The sequence below is a fragment of the Kryptolebias marmoratus genome, linkage group LG14 (assembly GCF_001649575.2).
Source record: "Kryptolebias marmoratus isolate JLee-2015 linkage group LG14, ASM164957v2, whole genome shotgun sequence".
Taxonomy (NCBI): domain Eukaryota; kingdom Metazoa; phylum Chordata; class Actinopteri; order Cyprinodontiformes; family Rivulidae; genus Kryptolebias; species Kryptolebias marmoratus.
Genome location: NC_051443.1, coordinates 3,285,588 through 3,305,754, shown reverse-complemented (window position 1 = coordinate 3,305,754; position 20,167 = coordinate 3,285,588). Strand labels below are relative to the sequence as shown.

At 39.7% G+C, this 20,167-nt stretch overlaps 1 protein-coding gene across 1 annotated transcript in view; it reads right to left on the bottom strand.

The window, feature by feature from the left end:
• Positions 1-13,004, bottom strand: part of bcl7a (BAF chromatin remodeling complex subunit BCL7A) — a 20,905-nt gene extending 7,901 nt beyond the window's left edge. Inside the window, exons 1-5 of the mRNA XM_017437640.3 lie at positions 12,826-13,004; positions 7,521-7,602; positions 7,261-7,357; positions 3,662-3,811; positions 1,946-2,049 (exon numbers count right to left, since the gene is read on the bottom strand). Of these exons, the coding sequence (XP_017293129.1) occupies positions 1,946-2,049; positions 3,662-3,811; positions 7,261-7,357; positions 7,521-7,602; positions 12,826-12,917 (525 nt within the window). The 5' untranslated portion in view covers positions 12,918-13,004. The remainder of the gene's footprint in view (positions 1-1,945; positions 2,050-3,661; positions 3,812-7,260; positions 7,358-7,520; positions 7,603-12,825) is intronic.
• Between the last annotated feature and the right edge of the window lie 7,163 nt (positions 13,005-20,167).

Below are 20,167 nucleotides of genomic sequence, written 5' to 3'. Positions count from 1 at the left end.
CCCTTTTTGAATAAGGGGACCACCACCCCGGTCTGCCAATCCAGAGGAACTGCCCTCGATGTCCACGCGATATTGCAGAGTCGCGTTAACCAACACAACCCTACAACATCCAGAGCCCTAAGGAACTCCGGACGAATCTCATCCACCCTGGGGGCCTTGCCACTTAAAAGCTTTTTAACCACCTCGGTGACCTCAGCACCGGAGATTGGAGAGCCTGACCCAAGGTCCCCAGGCTCTCCTTCCTCATTGGGAGACATGCTGGTGGAATTGAGTGGGTCTTCGAAGCACTCTGCCCCCCAACCCCCAACACCCTGAGTGGAGGTCAACAGCACACGACCCTCACTATAAACAGTGTTGATGGTGCACTGCTTCCCCCCTTCCCCGAGAGACCCTAAATGGTGGACCAGAATCATCTCAAAGCAGCATGGAAGTCGTTCTCCATGGCCTCGCTGAACTCCTCCCGTGCCTGAGTTTTTGCCTCAGCGACCACCCAAACTGCATTGCGCTTAGACTGCCAGTACCCATCAGCTGCTTTTCGAGTTCCACAGGCCAAATGATCCAACAGGACTCCTCCTTCAGCATCTCTCACCCCGAATGTCCACCAACGGGTTCGAGGGTTACCACCGCAACAGGCACCGACTACCTTACGACCACAGCTCCAGTCAGTCGCCTCGAAAATAAAGGCACAGAATATGGCCCACTCAGACTCAATGTCCTGCGCCTCTCCCAGGACGTGTTCAAAGCTCTGCCGGAGGTGAGAGTTGAAACTCCATCTCACGGGGGACTCTGCCAGACGTTCCCAGCAGACTCACAATACGTTTGGGCCTGCCAAGTCTGACCAGCATCCTCCCCCACCATCGGAGCCAACTCACCACCAGGTAGTGGTCAGTTGACAGATCTGCCCCTCTCTTCACCCAAGTGTCCAAGACAGATATAGCCTCTCAAAAATGCTCTTCTGTACTTCTAACTGATATGTTGCCAAAAAAACTAATTAGCTGTAAAATGCTGCTTATGTTTCTTATTTGTACCACTTACCTTTAGAGCCTTTTTTTGCCCCTGTGCCAACTATTTTGAGATGTGTTGATGCCAAAAACATTAAAATTACATTTTCCCCACAAAACTTGTAAAAAAATTTAATTTAAACATATGATATGTTTAAAATGTTCCATTATGAATAAAATATGGGTTTATTGGATAAGCAAATAATTGCATTCCATTTTAATTTACATTTTAAACAATATCACAACCTTTTTTGTAATGTTATGCACAACCTTATGTGATATAGTGAAATCCCGCAAGATGTGATGTGGCTCTCGGCTAATACCACAGCAAATTAACTAAATATCTTTAAAATAACTCAGTTATAGCCATTTTTGTGTTTGCTAATGTTCATTAGCTATGGTGGCCATTGTGAATTGGGCTGATTCCAAAAGGTAATCAGCTGTAGACAAAGTCTGTATAAGTGACAAAGACAAAAAGGAAATGTCTGGTTGTTGTTGACACATACAGATGACTCCACATGGGACATACATGCCTCAAGGACAGCATGTTCACATGAATAGTTGTTCTGTCTGTATCACTATAAATACTGTGTCAACATTCTCTGTGTACCTTGGGGAATCACACTGTTCTGGATGTGGATGGAAGAGTGACGACAAGGCTGTCATCATCTTTACAGTGAAAAACAAAACAAATTTAGTGTAATTTTTTTCTAGGTTTTTGCATTTTATTTAGTATATATTTATTAGTCTATAGCACAACAGAATTTTGCAATTCTGTTTTTGTTTTTTAATCTGTTTTTTTTAGAAGGAATGCATGGGAATGTCAGACTGACTTGTTCAAAAAAATCAAAGAAAAGGTTTTTGGAAATTTACTATATGTAATTATATGTAAATGTTTTTAAATCTACCAGCGTTTTGCAAACAGCATGCAGACATGTTTCTACCTGAGTGGCTTTGCTGTCCGAAGAATCTTTCTCCCCTGAGGACAGGCTGTCTCTCTTGGCACTTTGTGCTCTCTCTGAGGTGTCTGATGAAGGAGCGCTCTTACCTGAAGATGGGAACACAGAACAAGATGTCACATCTTCATTGGACAGTAAATAAAAGGTAAAACTCTTCACAGTGCATTCAGGTTGTAGTGTTGTAGTTTTGTGACACACTGGTGGCACAATGTGGTTATGTGGAGTAATTACACTGTTTGATTTAAGTCTAAATGGAGACACCAGAGAGGATGCTAACGACCACAAGCTGCTTTTTGTCCAAGCACAACATCCCGGTGCATTTCAAACCTAACAGGACTTGCAGACAGAGGCTGGTCCTAAGGACAAAACACTCGAACACAAGTGGTGGTGTGATGTGTGATGCAGTTCAGTGCAGGAATGTTCAGACCTCAATATTGGAGAAACTAAAGAGCCTCTTCACAGATGCATGGCTCAACACAGGAGAGCCACCTCTTCAGGACAAGACTCAGCTGAGCACTTACACCTTAAAGCTGAACTGAAAAGTGTTTTGAAGTCAACATCAGTTGAAAGAAAAGCATAAAATATGCTTATTGTAAAATTTTTGGGAAAAAAAATAAGAATAAATTGTACTCTATATTTTTTTAATGTCAAACATTGAAGAAACCACTCGGGTGTTTTCAGCTTTTACCATGACCCCCCTAATGTGTGACATCCACAGAGCTGCTGAGGTTTACAAAATTTAGCCATTCAATAGTGAGTGGATGAATACCGGTACAAAATAGTTCAGTGAGTTGGAATTAATTGCTCAAATCAGCAAGAAAATACCACTGGAGTTTCATTTTTTGGCTTCCCAAAAGATGAAACCCTTAAACTATCAGAATTTGGGTTCAGACCATTTCAAAGAGAAGCACCTATTCGACCCTCATTACTGTGGTGGACTGGCTTCACGCCAAATAAAAAAAACAGGACCTTTTGCCAGCAGCAGTCCTAACTATTTTTAATTTTAAAAGAAAGGCAAATGGAGAGGAGGACATCTCCACAGAGAATGAGATAAGAAACAGGAAGTTTTACTTCAAACGTCAAGTGAATGTGTGCTGTCATTAAAAGGTCTGAGCTGCTTATAGGCCAACAGCCTGAGATCAGTTTGTGATTCAGAGCAGTTTGTTATTGGTGAAAAAATATAGACAATCCATGTGTGATTAAACAAATGTCATAGTCTGAAACTGCTATTGATTAGTTTACTCTGGTGTGAGAGTTCATAAATATGCTGGTGTAGGAGAGTTCATAAACACTACTCTCAAGCCCGATCACGTTTACAAGTTAGAATCTGGTTAGCATTGGGTTAGCTTTGAGTTAGTAACGATAGCTCTCTTCTGCCGTCTTTATGTTGCAGAATCGAGTGCTGATGTCATGATAGTGATCTGGGGGTAAATGGTTTTCCCCATTCGACATTCCCAACTTGGTCGTTGTGTGCATTGTTTTGTCAGCCGGTACAAAATAGCTGTCAGGTCCTTGTGATCGTCAGAATCTGAATCTGAAGAGTTTTCATCTGATTACGGAGATCTAGCTGTCAGTTCATGTTCATACTGGTATGGTTGTATATCCATTACTTCCGCAAAATCTTCTGGCATTTCTTCATATTCAAAAAAATAAGGAAAAAAAAAGCTTGTTGGTGTTACTGAGTATTTGTGAGCATCTTACCTCTCTTGCTGTCCGGGCTCTGGTCAGTCTTGGCATCGATGTTGTCGCGGTGCAATGCGGCATTGGCCTCTGGGGCCGGGCTGGTGCTACAGCTGTTTTCCTGCTTTACTGGTGAGGAGTCAGCGATGGAACTCTGGTTGCTGTTATCATCTGATAATTAAGCACATTTAGAGAGTGATTTAGAAGTAAAAATCCTGCACTCTTGGATTTGTCTTGTAAAAAAATGTACATTTCAAATCCAAAGCTGAACATGCTGTAATACACCCAGATCATGTGCAATGCTCAGCTGCTCAGTTTGCTGAGTGACTGTGGTTAGGTGCTGACATGTTGTTCAGCAAAGATCTCAGTCATCTATTTGTTTAAATTTGCAACAAATTCAGTTAAACCATCATTTTATCAAACTTAAAAACAAAAGTTTTAAAAAACAAAACAAAAAACACCATAAGTCACCATGTCTAATTTGCAGACTTCGTAGCTGCAGAACTAAAGAAAATAATCTATCACTCCTTCTTTTTGATTTAAAATTACTTCTTAATGGGTCTTCATTTAAAATATGGACTCAAGTATCATTTTAAAAGAAACCAAGATAACCAAGATGAACCAACATAAAACTTATGTGCAACAAAAATAAAAAATAAATAATGGAGCTTTGCCTTGAGCTTAATATGTGCTTTTTGACAGCTTAATTTATATGACAATAGATAACAGCTGAATATTAAACATATATATATTTAAGCTCCATGATGTATCACTGCTGCTATTTCAGAATCAACTATCAGCTGTTAAACACAGACTAGTCAACCAGTATACTTGTTTTATTTAATTATCACTAGGGAGCAGCACAACTTAGTGTGCCAGTCCCAAGCCCAGGTAAACGGCGATGGTCGTGTCAGGAAGGGCATCCGGCATAAGACACTTTTACCAAAACTAACATACAAGCAACACCATACCTAATCAGTTGAGGTCCGGGTTAACAACGATCACCACTGGTGCTGTTGAAAAACATGGTGCCAGTGGAAATTGTGCTGCTAATGTTAGTCGAAAACCGCAAGGAGGGTAACGTGCCAGGAAACAAAGGGAGAAGAGGAGAGGCAAGAGTGTAGGACTGAGGGTAGCAGCTCTAAACGTAGGAACAATGACAGACAAAGGTAGAGAGTTGGCTGGCATGATGCATAGAAGGAAGGTAGATGTATTATGTGTACAAGAGACAAAGTGGAAAGGCAGCAATACTCACAACATTGGGGCAGGGTTTAAGCTGTTTTTACCATGATGTGAATATGAAGAGAAATGAAGTAGGAGTGGTCCTGAGGGAGGAGTTGGAAAGAAATGTAGTTGAGGTGAAAAGAGTGTCAGATAGGGTGATGTGTCTGAAGATATAAGTATAAGGTCTGATGTTCAATGTTATCAGTGGTTATGCTCCACAGGTTGGACATTCTTGCTGTGAGGCAACAGAAGAGATGAGGAAGAAAAATTCTGGAAGGATTTTTGATGAAGTGATAGAGAGTATTCCCAGGGAGGAGAGAGTGGTGATCGGAGTACGCTAACGCTGTTGTTTATATTCCTATTACTTCGCTACCGTTCCAAAATTGTCTATCGTTGTTTTCATCGCTATTCTTACGCTTCAATCTGACCACACCCACGACCAATGAGTGAACAGGAGGTAAACTTGCGTCACCCACAAAAGCAGGGCTGGCCCAGCTGACCCTACTCTGAAGCAGGGACCGGCCTCGAAAAAATGCCGGTGGAAACGCACGCAAAACAAGCATTTTATTTGTTGTTTCTAAAAAATATCCTCAAACACAAGATCGTTTCTGGAAATGTTTCCATCCACACAAAAGCATGAAAAACAACCCAAGCCCTGCAGTAACTAGTGCTGCACAATATTAGAAAAACTTATTTTTGTTAAATATTGCAATGATAAATATCTATTGTGATAATCCCACATCTTTCTAACTCCTCACTTTCTCTGTGGTCATTCCTATCATGTAAATCAGGTGAGTACCAAGGCCAGTGATATTGATATGTGCTTATTGATACTGCAAAAATAATAATTTTGCAATTTATTGTGCAGCCATAGCAATAATTATTCCAGGAAATGTTTCAGAAATTATTGCAATAAACGATATTATCGTTTGGAGGCCATTTTAAACTAAAGCAATGATAATAACATAATAGTGAAAGTACATCCTTTCAAAGATTAATAAACTTTAATTTCAAAATAACACTCAACACTGGAACTGAACTCTCAGCCTCCATTAACAAAGAATGCACTTGAATAAAAACTAAAAAACAAACTGACATAAAAACTGCCAGTTTTATAAACAAAAAGTGCAAACAAACAAAAGCACATGGCAACAAAAGCACAAATGCGACATACCGGCTCCCAAAGGTTCAGCGGTTCGCCTCAGTCATTTGGTTTGAATCTGAAGTGCTCCCACATCGCTGCTGTTACGTTTAACCTTGAAACCAATTACATTTCGTTTTTTCCCCCCAATATCAAATAGCGTTTCTTTAGCTTGCTAACTCCTAACGGGGGCTAATGCTGCAGAGTTACAAGACGCTGCGACTTGGCTGGCTACCTAATACGATAGGCCACGCCCCCTGACACTTAGAGAAAGGGAGGGGTCAGTGAAGAGCACCGGAGCTGAGCCTTTTGTCCTCCAGTGTCTTCAGTAGAAAGAGAGACATGAAGAAACGATAACGCCGATAAATGAAAGTTATTGATCTCATTTTAATTTATCGTGCAATTAATTGATTTATCGATTATCGCGACAGGCCTAAACACTGCCATTAAAATGCAAAAATACACCAGAAACAGGAAATGCTTCAAACTGTAAACACAAAAAGAAAAAGATGGATGATGGATACATGAGCAAAAACCAAATGCTTTGTGTGGAGTTTGTGTGTGATGACGAAGTGAAACTTCTGTTTTGTATCACATCAAACTACCACTGACTGGGAGTCGTCAATCCAAATATCTGGACATATTGGACAATTTCAGACCCAGTATCCACCAAGAGACAGCTGGAGGGAAAGGTTTTTTTTCTCATTATGATCAAAGCATATCAGGATAAAATTCTTTAAACAAGTCTGTCTTTTAAAACTATTTCACTTTCCATGTTTTTTAAATGTATACTAGATGTATATTGAAGTTTTTTCTGCAACTTTTTTTGACATGTGGAATAAAGTGACAAAAAAATTTTGGCCGTAGATTATTTAGTATAATAATAATAATAAGGGTTTTTTTCTGATCTTTTTAAGACAATGCTATCATTCATCAGCCTTGTCTGTTCATTGAAGTAATACAGTATATGAGGATTTTACTGTAGCTGAGAAACTAGCGTCTGAAGCACAAACACAAGCATGCAATCTGTAAAATTGTTGATACTGTCAATGAGTCTGTCATGCTTGGGGTTATAGGTTAAATTAGAGGTGGGTCTCTGACATTATAGTTTTCAAAAGGTTGTGTTTAGGCTATCTACATGAAAACACAAGAGTGGTGTTTCAAGATTTTCACACCCTGGGACCAACTTTCGAAAAAGTAATGTTTAGGGGTTCCTGAAATACTGTTTCTGTGTGGACAGGGCCTATAAACTCACCATGCATGTCCATCATCCCTGGAGAGGAGCTGTTCTCTGGAGTTGTCACCTCTGAACCATATTTATCATCTTTGCCTTTCTTCTTATTTTTGTTCTTCTACAACACAAGGAAAAGAAAATCACCACATAATTTAAACAGGAAACAGCCCCAACATTAAAAAACAAAACCTGGAGCTTTTCGTCATCATCTTCTCTCTGATGCTCCTCCTGAAAATATGTGTCTGGTCTGCCAATAAGTCTGATAAGGCTGATTAACTCACATCGTCTGATTTGGGCTCCGTCACAGGGACCCACTTGTAGATGCGAAGGGACGTGTCTCCGACAGTCACCCATTTCTTCTCCCTGAGTGGGAGAAAAAAACAAAACCAAGTCAACTCAAATCATCTGAGCCCTAAGACAGAATGACACCTGCACTGCTGAAGAAATAGGAATGGCAACACTCCTCAGAATTACAATGTCAAAATATCAGAATTAGGTTCAACTTTGTGGAAAACCAAGTGTTAGCTCTGAAACTATCTTCAATAATTAACCAAACACTTAAGAGTAAAATTACTTGCTGAATAAAACATGATTACATTTCCATGAGAATGTTTGGCATATTTTGTTTTTAATAAATTTTGTCTTTCATAGTAATTTGAACATGTTTTGACATTGTTGTTGTTACTTGGACATAGTTTTAAATCACCCAAAGCAATAAGGGGTTTGCCTGTGTCTGTGTTTGTCTGTTGGCAAAATATTTCATGCACCACTAAACAGATTTTAATGAATCTCCATTTCAATATGGCCGCCACAGCCCACTGACCTTAAAAAACACAAAAATGGCTGTAACTTAGCCAGTCTTACAGATATTGATGTAAAATGAAGTGTGATATCAGCTGAGAGTCATTCTCAACATTTAATTCCAAGTCTACACATTATACAATATGTTCATCTAAACCTTCAGCATTAACTCTTGAAATCAACCTTGTTTGTCTGTTAGCAAAGTATCTCATGAACCACTGGATGAATTTTAGTGAAACTTTCAGTAGTTGTAACTTTAAAACTCATTAACTTTTGGAGTCAAACTAATTCAGGATGGCTGCCACTGCTAATAAAATATAACTAAATCAAATATACAGATACTGAGATAAACTTTGATGTGATAGTAGCTGAGAGCTGTTCCCAAAACAAACTCTGAGTGTTAATAGATCATGTGAGGTTTCAAATGAAATTATTTTTATTTTTGGGTGTTGTTTTTACCAAAACAGATTGCTAATCATAAGATAGGGTCAGTCTAAAACTAGATCATAAAAAGGTGGCGGGTAATATGTATCTCTTTAAGGAATGTTTGGACTATATTAAAATTATTCCTTCAATTTTTATCGACATTTTTAATAACAGTTGTTTTTTTAAACTAATTTTATCTGTGTAAGAAATAATACTTTTAATTTCTTTGTGTCATGTTTAAGTTGTCTATTATGACTCAAGACTAATCCGCTGACATATATGTGGTATGTCATGATCAACAGTAGTGTAATCAGTTTTCTTTCTAGATATATTCGAACAAATCTGCTAGCATTAACAGTTTTTAGATGAATGTTGTTTTTTTCTGTTGCCAACGTTTAGATTTACTGATTGTTCCAGTAATTCAGTAAAGGTCACAAATATATTCAAGTTTTCTGTCTGTAGTTGTAAATAGTTAAAGTTAAAAGGTGATGGTAGGTTTACTTGTCTTATCAGATTCAAGATTCAAGATTCAGATAAGTCAATGAATGGCCCATTTTCTAATTTTTGTCATATATAAGGCGCACCGGACTATAAGGCGCATTAAACGAAACAAAACAGCCCCGTCTTTTCGAAGAATACTGCACCAATGTAAAGGCTCCTATATACTCTTGCGTATATCACTCTACGGAGGTCCATGTATACTCGAGGCGGACTCGAAGCAGACATCTGCCGGACACGTCCACGCAAGGATAAATTTTTATGACTGCGTACGCATAGTCAGTGTTGCACAATAAACTGCCCGTTCACGTCGAACTGTTTTGTGTGCAACACCAACCGCTCTCAGGTGAGAATCGGCACCAGTGTGTAGCGTGACTGCTGCTCTCTGAGAGCACTGACAGGTGTGCGGTGGCTGCCCTGGTGGTGAAGAAACAGGGCTAAAGGCACCTTCTTTTCGTTTGCTTTTTAAAGCTAAGAGGCAAGCGATCTCTTCCTCCTCGTCCGCTGACGCCATGACTGAAATTTGTCACAGGAGAATTTTAGGCAATCTCAACGCTCGAGTATTAAGTCTCAACCGTCCGCGGACAGTCCGCCCGGAGTCAACGCAGCTCACGGAGTACGGACAGTACGCCCGAGTATGGGGAGGCCTAATGCTGCAAGAGGTGCGGCTTTGTAGTTTACCAAAGTCGTACTAAAACATTAAGACTTCTTACATCTATAAGGCGCTCTGGATTATAAGGCCCACTGTCGTTTTTTGAGAAAATTCAAGGCTTTTAAGTGCACCTTATAGACCAGAAAACACGGTAATATAAAAACACAAAATTCAGCTATTGTGAGTGGCTTTATTTGCCTTTTTGCAAACATACTGCAAAACCAAACAAATTCACATTTGTGAAGATGGTATCTGTACTTTAAGAATTCTCCACTAACATTTCTACAGTTGAATAATTTGTGGACACAATTATTTTCAAATGCATTATAAAATGTTTCAGCTCTAAATCTATCATTTATAAATGCAGACAAATGCAAGTCGAAAATTTTAACCACTTAATAATTTCTTCATTTGTACAAGAAAATGACAAATGTGAGATTCAAAAGTTTTCATCTGTTCATTTTTTATGTAATAGAAAAAAACTAAAGTAATAACATTATTTCAGAAGCTTAACAGTGAACTCTGTGACTTTAAAGGCCTAACATTCCTTAAAGAAATCCACTTCACCCACCACCTGTCATGTCAGAGTTGTAGACTAAGATCATCTTATGATGAAAATGACACATTTGTAGCCATTTTGGCCAAACCTTGAAAACACTGTTGCACTATTTTATGCCATTTTACAAGATCTCAGAGGATGTGTTGAACTGAGAATATGTGTTAAGGATAACTCCCAGCTACTACCACTCTAAATTTAGCTTAGTATCTGTAAAATTAATTGAGTTGTATACCTTTTTGGTGTTCTGTAAGATTACATGACTGTGGCAGCCATCTTAAATTGGGTTGAATCCAAAGGGTAATCACCTGTAGATGTAGATCCAGTTATAACTTAGAGTTCTATTAAAATCTGTCTGACAGTTCAGAATATATTTTGCTAATGAACAGACCAGCGCATACAGGCAAAAACATTTTTCCTTGGCCTCTGGGCAATAATATTAATCCTACATACTGTTCCAGCCGACAACGAGCAGTTCACAGCTGTAACCAGAACATTAAAACTAACAAAAGCCAACACAAATATGTATACAATAGCAAATTAGAAAAAAAATCTTTTTATCCACTAGCCTCTTCATCTTACTCTAATCAAAACAACTTCTAAGTTTTTTTCAGTGTCATAAAAACAAAATAAAAGAAACTACACTTTTTGCAAAAATGCAGCTGAATGACTTTGTTTATATATGCTGAAGAAGCTGAAACTGAGTTGTTCAATCTAATAGAAGCAGAAGTAGCAAAATGCTAGTTAGAATCCAAAAGTAGCAAAAGACTAGCTAAAAGTAACAAAACAGAAGCTAAAGGCTTGCTAAAAGCAGGAAAACACTAGCCAAAAGTAGAAAAAGCCTAGATAAAAGCAACAAAAAGACAAACTAAAAGCTAAAGCAACACAAATGACAAAAATAGAGCCAGTATGCTAAAACAGATTTTAAAAAGAACAATGTTTTTGAGGGAAATGAAGAAATCCTAATGTACAGCAACTATAAAGGTTTTTACCCTTTTGGATGTTTTACCTTTTTATTGCTATTATAAATCTGTCATGGTGAATATAAATAGGCCTTTTTGACAAAAACAATTTTCAAAACAAATAAAATTCAATGTCAAAGTGAAACCAAATTTCTATAGAGTAATACCAATTAAATAAAAGTTTGTAATATAAAATAAGCAACTGCATAAATACCCAGCCCCCACCCCCCTTCACATTAGTGTTTGGTACAAGCACCTTTGGCTGCAATCACTGAGTTTGTGTGAATAAGTCTCATTCAGCTTTGCACATCTGGGGCCTCGTGTATGAACGATGCGGCTTGGAGCTCCTTCAGTGTCACAAATGTCTGGTGGTCTCTCTCACTATTCTACTTCTTCACAGAAGAATAATTTTCTCAGAGTTGAATTATTACAGTCACTTTTAAGGGGGTGAATATTTATGCAATACGTAATGGAATTACTTTGCATTACATATTTTTATTTAATTAGTATTACTTTGTAAAAATCCTTTTTAACTTTGTCATTGAAGTTTTTTTTTGTAATGGTTTTGTCAAAAATCCTAATTTATATTGATCACTACTGAAAAGAGAAGCCAGAAAAGAAAATGACTGAATTGATTGTTTATGATAGCAATAAAAGCCTAAAACATCCAAGGGGGTGAATACATTTAATAGGCACTGTTGTTTTTATTTTAAAAAATATAAAAAAGTTACAAAAGTCCTAGAATCCATCTCCTGAATAAGCTGAACGTTTTGATATAGGAATGTCTAAAATACCAGAAAATATGCAAAATGCAAAGAAAGTACAGAAAAACAAAAAGCAGGAAAATAGAGTGAATGCTGAATCAGCATTTACACAAATAATACGCTCTACATTATTTTAAATTACATTTAAATTTTGTAAACTGAATATAGTAAAAGGTTACTTCAATTTTACAGCACCTTACTCTGACTTTGAGCCTTCTATGGATATTTTGATTGATCCGGCAGATTAAAAAAATAATAATAAGTTAATATAATAAATAAAATTGTAAAACCAAGCGTAGTTAAAAGTGTATATGATTAAATATGTTTGCTCTAAAGACACTGTGTGATTTGTTGCTGTTTGATGCGACTAAAGAGAGGTTTTGTTGGTTAAAGCTCGTGCTCAGCCAGGCTCCACAGTTAGCCTACTTCCCTCTCCCCACCCCCACCGAGAATTCTTCTTTAGCAGACCCAAAGGGCGACTCAAAGCGCTTAATTTAAAACTCCACACGGACTAAAACCTGCTCCGGCTCCGGAGCGCCGTGGCCCAGTTGTTTTCGGGCTCGTACTTATCGCACGGTTGGCTCCCGAAGTCGCTGCCTACTCCGGCAGCGATGGCTTCATGTGACTGCATCGAAATGGCTTCTGGGTTCAGCCCTTTCTGCCGTTGAAATCAACGGAAAAACACCGGCTACACGGCGGTATCCCCACCGAGAAATCAAACGGCGGCCGGTGGAGGTTGCAGCAACACTAGTGCGGCCAGGTACACCCAAAGTGCCGGTACATCTGTCCAGAATCCCATTCAGTAAACTGCCCTTTATCTTTCGGATTCATCCCTCATTCCGTCTCGCTTCTTTCCTCTCCTCCCCCAACAAGCAAGCCTTTCTCTTGTTAGATAACGAAGCCGACTCTTTTATACTACTCCCTTACCATTTCCGTACTTTCTCGATAGCAGCCATAACCCTCTTGATGTCATCTTTCGCCCTGCTCCGGGTCTCGGCTCGGACCGACCTGCCCGACATTGCCGCGGTGAGTATAATATTTTTAAAGCTCGCCGGCAGTTCAGACACAATGCAAACAGTAGAGCGCACAGAGAAGCCAGTGCGCCTGCGCAGCCTGCTGGAGCGGAGGGAGGAGAGAGGCCGGCACTGCGGCTGCGCTGTGAGCAAAGCTGCGTCTCCCTGCTAAGCAGCAACAGAACAAAGGCGGTCAACCGGACAGTGCTGCTATACTCTGTCCCACAAAGCAGCCTGTCGGCTGTGTGTACGCTCAGGGAAATAACACGAGAATCAAACTATACCCTCTTATATATATTGGACATCTACTCAAAAATAACATTAGAGGCTTTAAAAAAGCCATTACTTTTATTTAATACCACACTACTGTGACCCCAGACACGCAGTTAACAGGGTTTGTAAGAATTAACATAAGCATTGCTTGCGAACTGAAAACACTTTATTTGGTACACAGATGCTCTAAATGGACAAGAGTAGTCACAATTTATTTCATCATACTAGAATGACCACGCTAAAAGAAAATAGGAATCTATGCTGGCCCCGGGCACCTTATCGCTGATGTAGTTAAAACAGAATTAAAAATAGACTATATAAGAGAGGAATAATTAATAACAAAACACAAATATAACTAAAAACATCTGAGTGCTCCCCAACAACAACACTCACACAAAAATCCCTGGTGAATACAACAAAGGAATAAAACTTCTCTGTCACTAGTCTCTTCAATCTAAATAAAACAGCTTGGAACCCAAGGACAGCATATATCCCCTTTAAAATGAGCCAACAGAGTAGGCAATAAAAAAAAATACTTTTCAATAATTACCAAAAAGAAATACTACTACTCTGAAACTGAACTGAACTGAACTAAAAACTGAAAATAAAACAGTAGCAGGCCAACCTCCTCAAAGATAAAACCAGTCAGCGGCACTCTGTGTGTCACTCCATCTAAAAGAAGGGGGTCGCCTTCAAAATTAGAGAAATTAGAAGCTAAAACCATCTCTCAAGACCAATGTTAAGGAACATACCTCTGCCAGAGTCATCAGCATGGGATCTGCTCTGCTCAGTGATCTACCTACTCTTAAACCTCCATAACAAGTCAGCTGTCACAGCGTCTTCCATGTATGGGCAATCGGTAGAGTGCGCCACAACATACTTCCGGGGGCAAGATGCCCCGGCTACACTACCTACCAGGCTTAGAAAGACAATGAACACAAAAAGATAAATTTGCCCATTTGTTGATATTTTGTGCCATTATAGACATTCATATTTCAAAACGTTCATCTCATTCAAAAGATGGATGATAGAACTTTTGACTTTTTGCAACTTTATCTTTTTCAAAATATCTATCTTTATTTTATTTACAATTACTTTATCATGGGCTGCGGTAGGTTGGTCAGTCCCTTGGTCTCATAATCCTGAGGCTGCAGGTTTGAGTCCAGGTTCTGTGTCAGGAAGGGCATCTGGCGTAAAAACAATTGCCAGATCTTTTGTGCAAGTTTGCTCGATGTGGTCACTCCTGCAGAAGGGAGCAGCTGAAATTTAAAAATTCTTTCTCATAGAAAAAAACATTAAGCTCTCTTCAATTCCATCAGAAACATTCTCTTTTGTTGTTACGGTTGTAAATGAAATAAGGAGAGGGCCGGTAAAACTGACAAACCTTATTACATGCACAATCCCAATACAAAACTGCTTCATTCCCTGCCAGCCTCATACTTCTCTGCATCTCTACTATCAGGCAGTCCTTTCCACCCTACAGTGTCACAGCAGTGCCATAAAGTGACCAAAAGTAATAACAACAACATAAATGCATTCACTGTGTAAACCTCAGAACACCTCTCCACTGTTACCCAAACATTCTCATTCCTTTCAGCAGAAGTAATATTTTCCCAAAAAACTAATATAACTGTAATGCAAAATATAATGTCTGCAATTTATCTTCAAACTTTCCGTTGGAAGAAGTGCTCTTAAATGCAGATAACACTTAGAATACAAATTAAATTAGCTCTGAATCACATTCTTTCACTTTTTTTAAAACCCTTTTTTTAACCAATTTATTTCATTACATAGTCTTCACAGAACAGTTTGTTTTGGTGTCTTCTGTATTATCTAACTGTCTGTCTCCTGCATCCTCTGTCCTCACTCCAACTCCCTCCATGTCTTCTCTAACTACATCCATATATCTCCTCTTTGTCCTTTTCCTGGCAGCTGCATCTCTAACATCCTTCTACCAATATACCCACTGTCCCTCCTCTTCACATGTCCAAACCATCTCAGTCTGGCCTCTAACTTTATCTCCCAGTCGTTCAACCTGTGCTGTACCTCTGATGATCTATCCATTCTTATCACTCCCAAGGAGAACCGTAACATCTTCAGTTCTGCCATTTTCAATTCTTTCTCCTGTCTTTTTGCCAGTTCCACAACATATCTGATTCCACAGCTCTCTTCCATTTAATTGGCTGGTTCAAGTCTTACATATTTATGTTTTTGGGCTCAGTCATTTATATACCGGCAAAACTTATGGGAGTGTTGTTCGTCCAACTAACACACATTGTTAAGACATTGAATGGTGGATCTCATAAGGTGTCACCACAGAGTTATTGTCAGTTCAGTTAGAGATCTTATTTGGCTGTAGCTTTAATAACCTTAATGCAGCAGGGAAAATTAAATTAAAAAGGTACATTTGATCTGTCTAACTGCTGCATCAAGCCTCTTTATCCACTGATCCTTACTGCAGAGCCAGAAGCCATGGACAGGAGCTCCATGGGAAGCAAGAACCAAACAGCCACAGCATTTCACTACTGCTACTTTTTCTTTTGGTTGTTCCCTTTTTAGGAGTCACCACAGCGAGTGATCCTCCTCGATCTAACTCTGTCTTCTAAGTCCTCTGTCCTCACTCCAAGTCCCTCCATGTCCTCTTTAACTACATCCATATATCTCCTCTTTGTCCTTTTCCTGGCAGCTGCATCTCTAACATCCTTCTACCAATATACCCACCGTCTCTCCTCTGCACGTCCAAACCATCTCAGTCTGGCCTCTAACTTTATCTCCCAGTCGTTCAACCTGTGCTGTACCTCTGATGACCTCATTCCTAATCCTATCCATCCTTGTCACTCCCAAGGAGAACCTGAACATCTTCTGCTCTGCCACTTCCAGTTCTGTCTCCTATCTTTTTGTCAGTCCCACTGTCTCCAAACCATACACCATGTCTGCAACCCTTTTGTCACAAATCACTCCTGAAACTTTTCTCCATCCTGCCTGGACTCTCTTCTTCACCTCTTTACCACACTCCCTGTTTTCCTGAACAGTCGACCCTAAGTACTTGAAGTCCTGCACCTTTGTGACCTCTGCTCCTTGTAGCCTCACTGTTCCAGCTGCCTCCGTCTCATTCACTCAGATGTACTCTGTCTTTCTACGGCTGACTTTCATCCCTCGTCTTTCAAGTGCATACCTCCACCTCTCCAAGTTCTCTTCCACCTGTTCCCTGTTCTCACCACAGATCACAATGTCTCTGAAAGCATCATAGTCCCTGGGGGATTCCTCTCTGACCTCATCTGTGCACTTATGGGTTGTTATAGAGACACTCTAGCATAGTCAGACTATCCATTGTCCTAAGGTGGAGGCAGGATTACCAATTTTGTCCTCATTGGTCTTCCTCTGAGGAGCTGGAAAGGGGATTTACCAGTTGTGGAATGTGGTGAAGCCCAGTAGCTGTGAAGCACTTATGGTTGTTGTGTAGCTTGTGCTGCCTGAATGGAGTCTTTTAGCGTTCTGTTATAGTGTTCCACACATCAGTTCCCTTGAGGATGGTATACACTTGTTCTGATGTACTCAATGCCACATTCACTTATGAAACCAGCAAAAGCAAAAATGTTAACTGTGATCCATTATCAGTTGTGATGGTGCAGAGGTTTCCTTCATGTGCAAAAACAGAAGTCAGGATTGCTGTGACTGTGTTTGTTGTAGCATTCAGAGTAAATGCTCCTTCCAGCCATTTGCTGAAATAATCAACAAAAGAGATGACAAACCTACAGTTGTAAGCTCCATGTTCCAATGGACCCACAATGTCGACAGCAGTTGGTTGAAATGGAGCCTCTGGAAATTGAACAGGTTGTAATGGGGCAGGTTTGCCACTAGCAGTGTTGTCACATGCCTGACAGTGTATGATGACAGGACTGTGTAGACCAGATCATACACATGTGGCCACCAGTAAAGTTTTCTGAGGCGTGCATAACATTATTCATTTTCATTTATTGTTTATTTGTATAGGGATAAGTGTTAAGTATTAACAAATACTGTAGACTATTCCAGCCTGCCTATCTATCTATCTATCTATCTCTTGTTTGTCTCTATGTGTTCCTGTGATGGACTTGGGACCTGTCCAGGGAGTACCTTGTGCTACACATTGTGTGAGATCTTTGCTCAGAATTTTATCTAAAACTGTTGGAGTTATCCCTGTTTGTCTGTTAGCAAAATATGTCATGAACCACTTGACAGATTCTCCTCCATGAATTGCTACCTTATTGTGGTGGAGGAGTTTCTGTGCCTGAATGATCTTAGGAGCTATGCTGCCGAGGGCAATTGTCCCCAGTAGGGTCTCCCAAGGCATATTGGACCTAGGTGACAGGCCAGACTGTCTGCAATCTTCACAATCAAAAAAGCAGTTTCTGCTCTTTCTCTCATTAAATAAAACCTACCCAGTGCTGCAAAACCCACTTAATGTCAGGATTCAGGTTTGTTTGTGGTTTTGATTCATGTTTTTGTTTGGGTTTATTGTTTATTTTATTTTGTTATTTAGTTATCTTTACGCTTAGTCTTGTCTTCATTCAGTTTTGGCTTCTTGTCTTTGCATTCCTGTCATCATTCACTTCTCCTCAGTTTATCTCGTTTTCCTGCCACATCCATCTTCACCTGATCCTTGTTGTAATCACTCACCTGTGCCCACTTCTCCTAATAACCCTCTGTTTTAAATACTGGTCATTTCCTCCATTTACTTGCTGGTCCACTGTTGTGTTTTTCTCACTGTCTTGTTCGCCTCATGATTGCCTCTGGTTATAGATTTAGTTTATATTTTGCATTTATTTTCGTTTTGCTGCCTTGTCATTTTTTTCTTTTTGTTCTTTTATTTTTAAATAAATCATTTTTATTCCTGGAACTAAGGGAGTTTTTACCCCCCACCACCCTCCCGTGCTAGGTTTTGTTTTGTTTTTTGGGACGTCAGGAGACGTCCCTTGAGAGGGGGGTACTGTCAGGATCTGGGTTTTTCCGTTTTAGTTTTATTGCTTTTTGTTTTTGCATTGAGTTATTGTTCAGTTAGTTTGTGTTCTGGTTTATTTGTCATATTCACTTCCCCTCAGTTTGCACTTTGTTTGTTTGCCACGCCCATCTCCACCTGTCAGCAATCCTCATCACTCATCTGTATCCACTTACCTCGTTATCCTCAGTATGTTAAAACCCGATCACTCTCCCCACCACTCTGCTGATTCATTGTAGTTTGTTGGTTGCTTGCTGTGTTTTCCGTCCTGCTTGTTCTCCGTCCTGTTCATGTTCCTGGTTCCGTTTTTGCCCCTGCCTGTGTTTCGAGGATTTAGTTTATGGGTTTTTGCTGCCTTGACAGCTTTTGTTTTCGTTTAAATAAATCAGTTTTTTCCCTTAGTTTCAAGTATGAGTCTGCGTTCTAGGTTCGCCTCCGTCATCACCACGACCATGACAGAGTCTGTGCATTGGGTTCGTTGCAATCTCCACCCAACTTGACACTTGAAGCTTTAAACAAAGATAACACGACTCATTAAGTGTTTTAAAAATATTATATATAAAATTTTAAAATTAAAGAGCTTTCATAAATTGTTGATATTTCTTGAAGTTTTGCATGTTAGGACAAAGAAAGCAACCAAACTCTTGTTCATAAAATGGGAACACTGGACTGTCTTGCCTGTATAATTATGAAAACCTAATAACAAATAAAGTATAAATTGCATTACATATACAGTCTAACAAACTTTTTTAGTAATTAGGCTACTTTGTTGCACAATAATTTGACTTCCTTGTGCTAAAGGAAAAAAAAACTTATTTCACTTTAACTTTTATTAAGCTATTATCAAAGGTAAACCTTTTTTTGCCAGGATTTAACTAAGTAGTCAAAAAGCGAGCAGTTCGGCGACAGACAAACTCAGGAGTCCAAGATAAGGGTAAGTGATTTTATTTACAGTGTATTGTGAGGAACGGTAGTCAGGATCTGAAAGGAAAGGCTGAAGATAAGTACTGGTTTGGTTGTATGAAGGCGGTGGTGATAATAGTTTGATTTGAATATTGTTGTCTTACAGATGGAGAAGCAAATCCAGCACAGAGGAGTGAGATGGAGGGAGTAGTCACAAGTGGAGGGTTCCAGGTCGGTTGGTGCCAGGCGAGAAGGTAAGTATTTCCAGTGAGCTGGTTCCTTGCAGGAGGCAGACAGGCAACAGTGCAGGCAGGTTCGGGTGAGTGGCTCTCGGGATCTTTACCATAGACAACCAGTAACGCGGACCAGACAGGGTTCAGGAGAACAGGTAACTCTGGGAGCCTCTGAGAAAAACACAAAGCTTAGTTTTTGGCAGAGAAGCTTTACCCAGGGCAAGCAATGCTCCAGCGCTGATCTGGTCTACACGGCAGCCTTAAGAATCCAGCACTCCAATGAACCTGATACTTTGCAGCTGTGGGTGATTGTCTAGCCAGCCAATAGGAGACCAGGAACCAGCAACCAGGAAGTAAACCCGCAGAACACCACATTTTCTAAATTATTACAACTACTTGCCATATTTTTGATAAACACCTAATTTCAGTGACTCATAATATAATAGTTTATAGCCTATATTATATAAATTAAGTACAAACCTGCACTTTCTGTTTTTTCCCTTATGTAGCTTGCTTCAGATTTCTTAAAAATGTTTTTATAAAAATCACCCTATGTGGCTGGAAGTATTTATAACTAAATAAATATCTGCATTAGTTTTGGTTGAAGAGCAACTGAAGGGGGACTAAAGAGCCACATGTGCAGGGTCAGACTGGCACAGTACTCCAAACAGGTGATTTGATACCATTCCAGGCTACCACCACCCGATTAATGCAAACCACCAAGACTGAGTTAAGTTGAGCGCACTTTGAATGCACGCCATCTGCACACGTCATCAACTGAATACCATCCATCTTTTTCCGCTTATCCGGGGTCGGGTCGCGGGGGCAGCAGCCTAAGCAGGGAGACCCAGACTTCCCTCTCCCCAGCC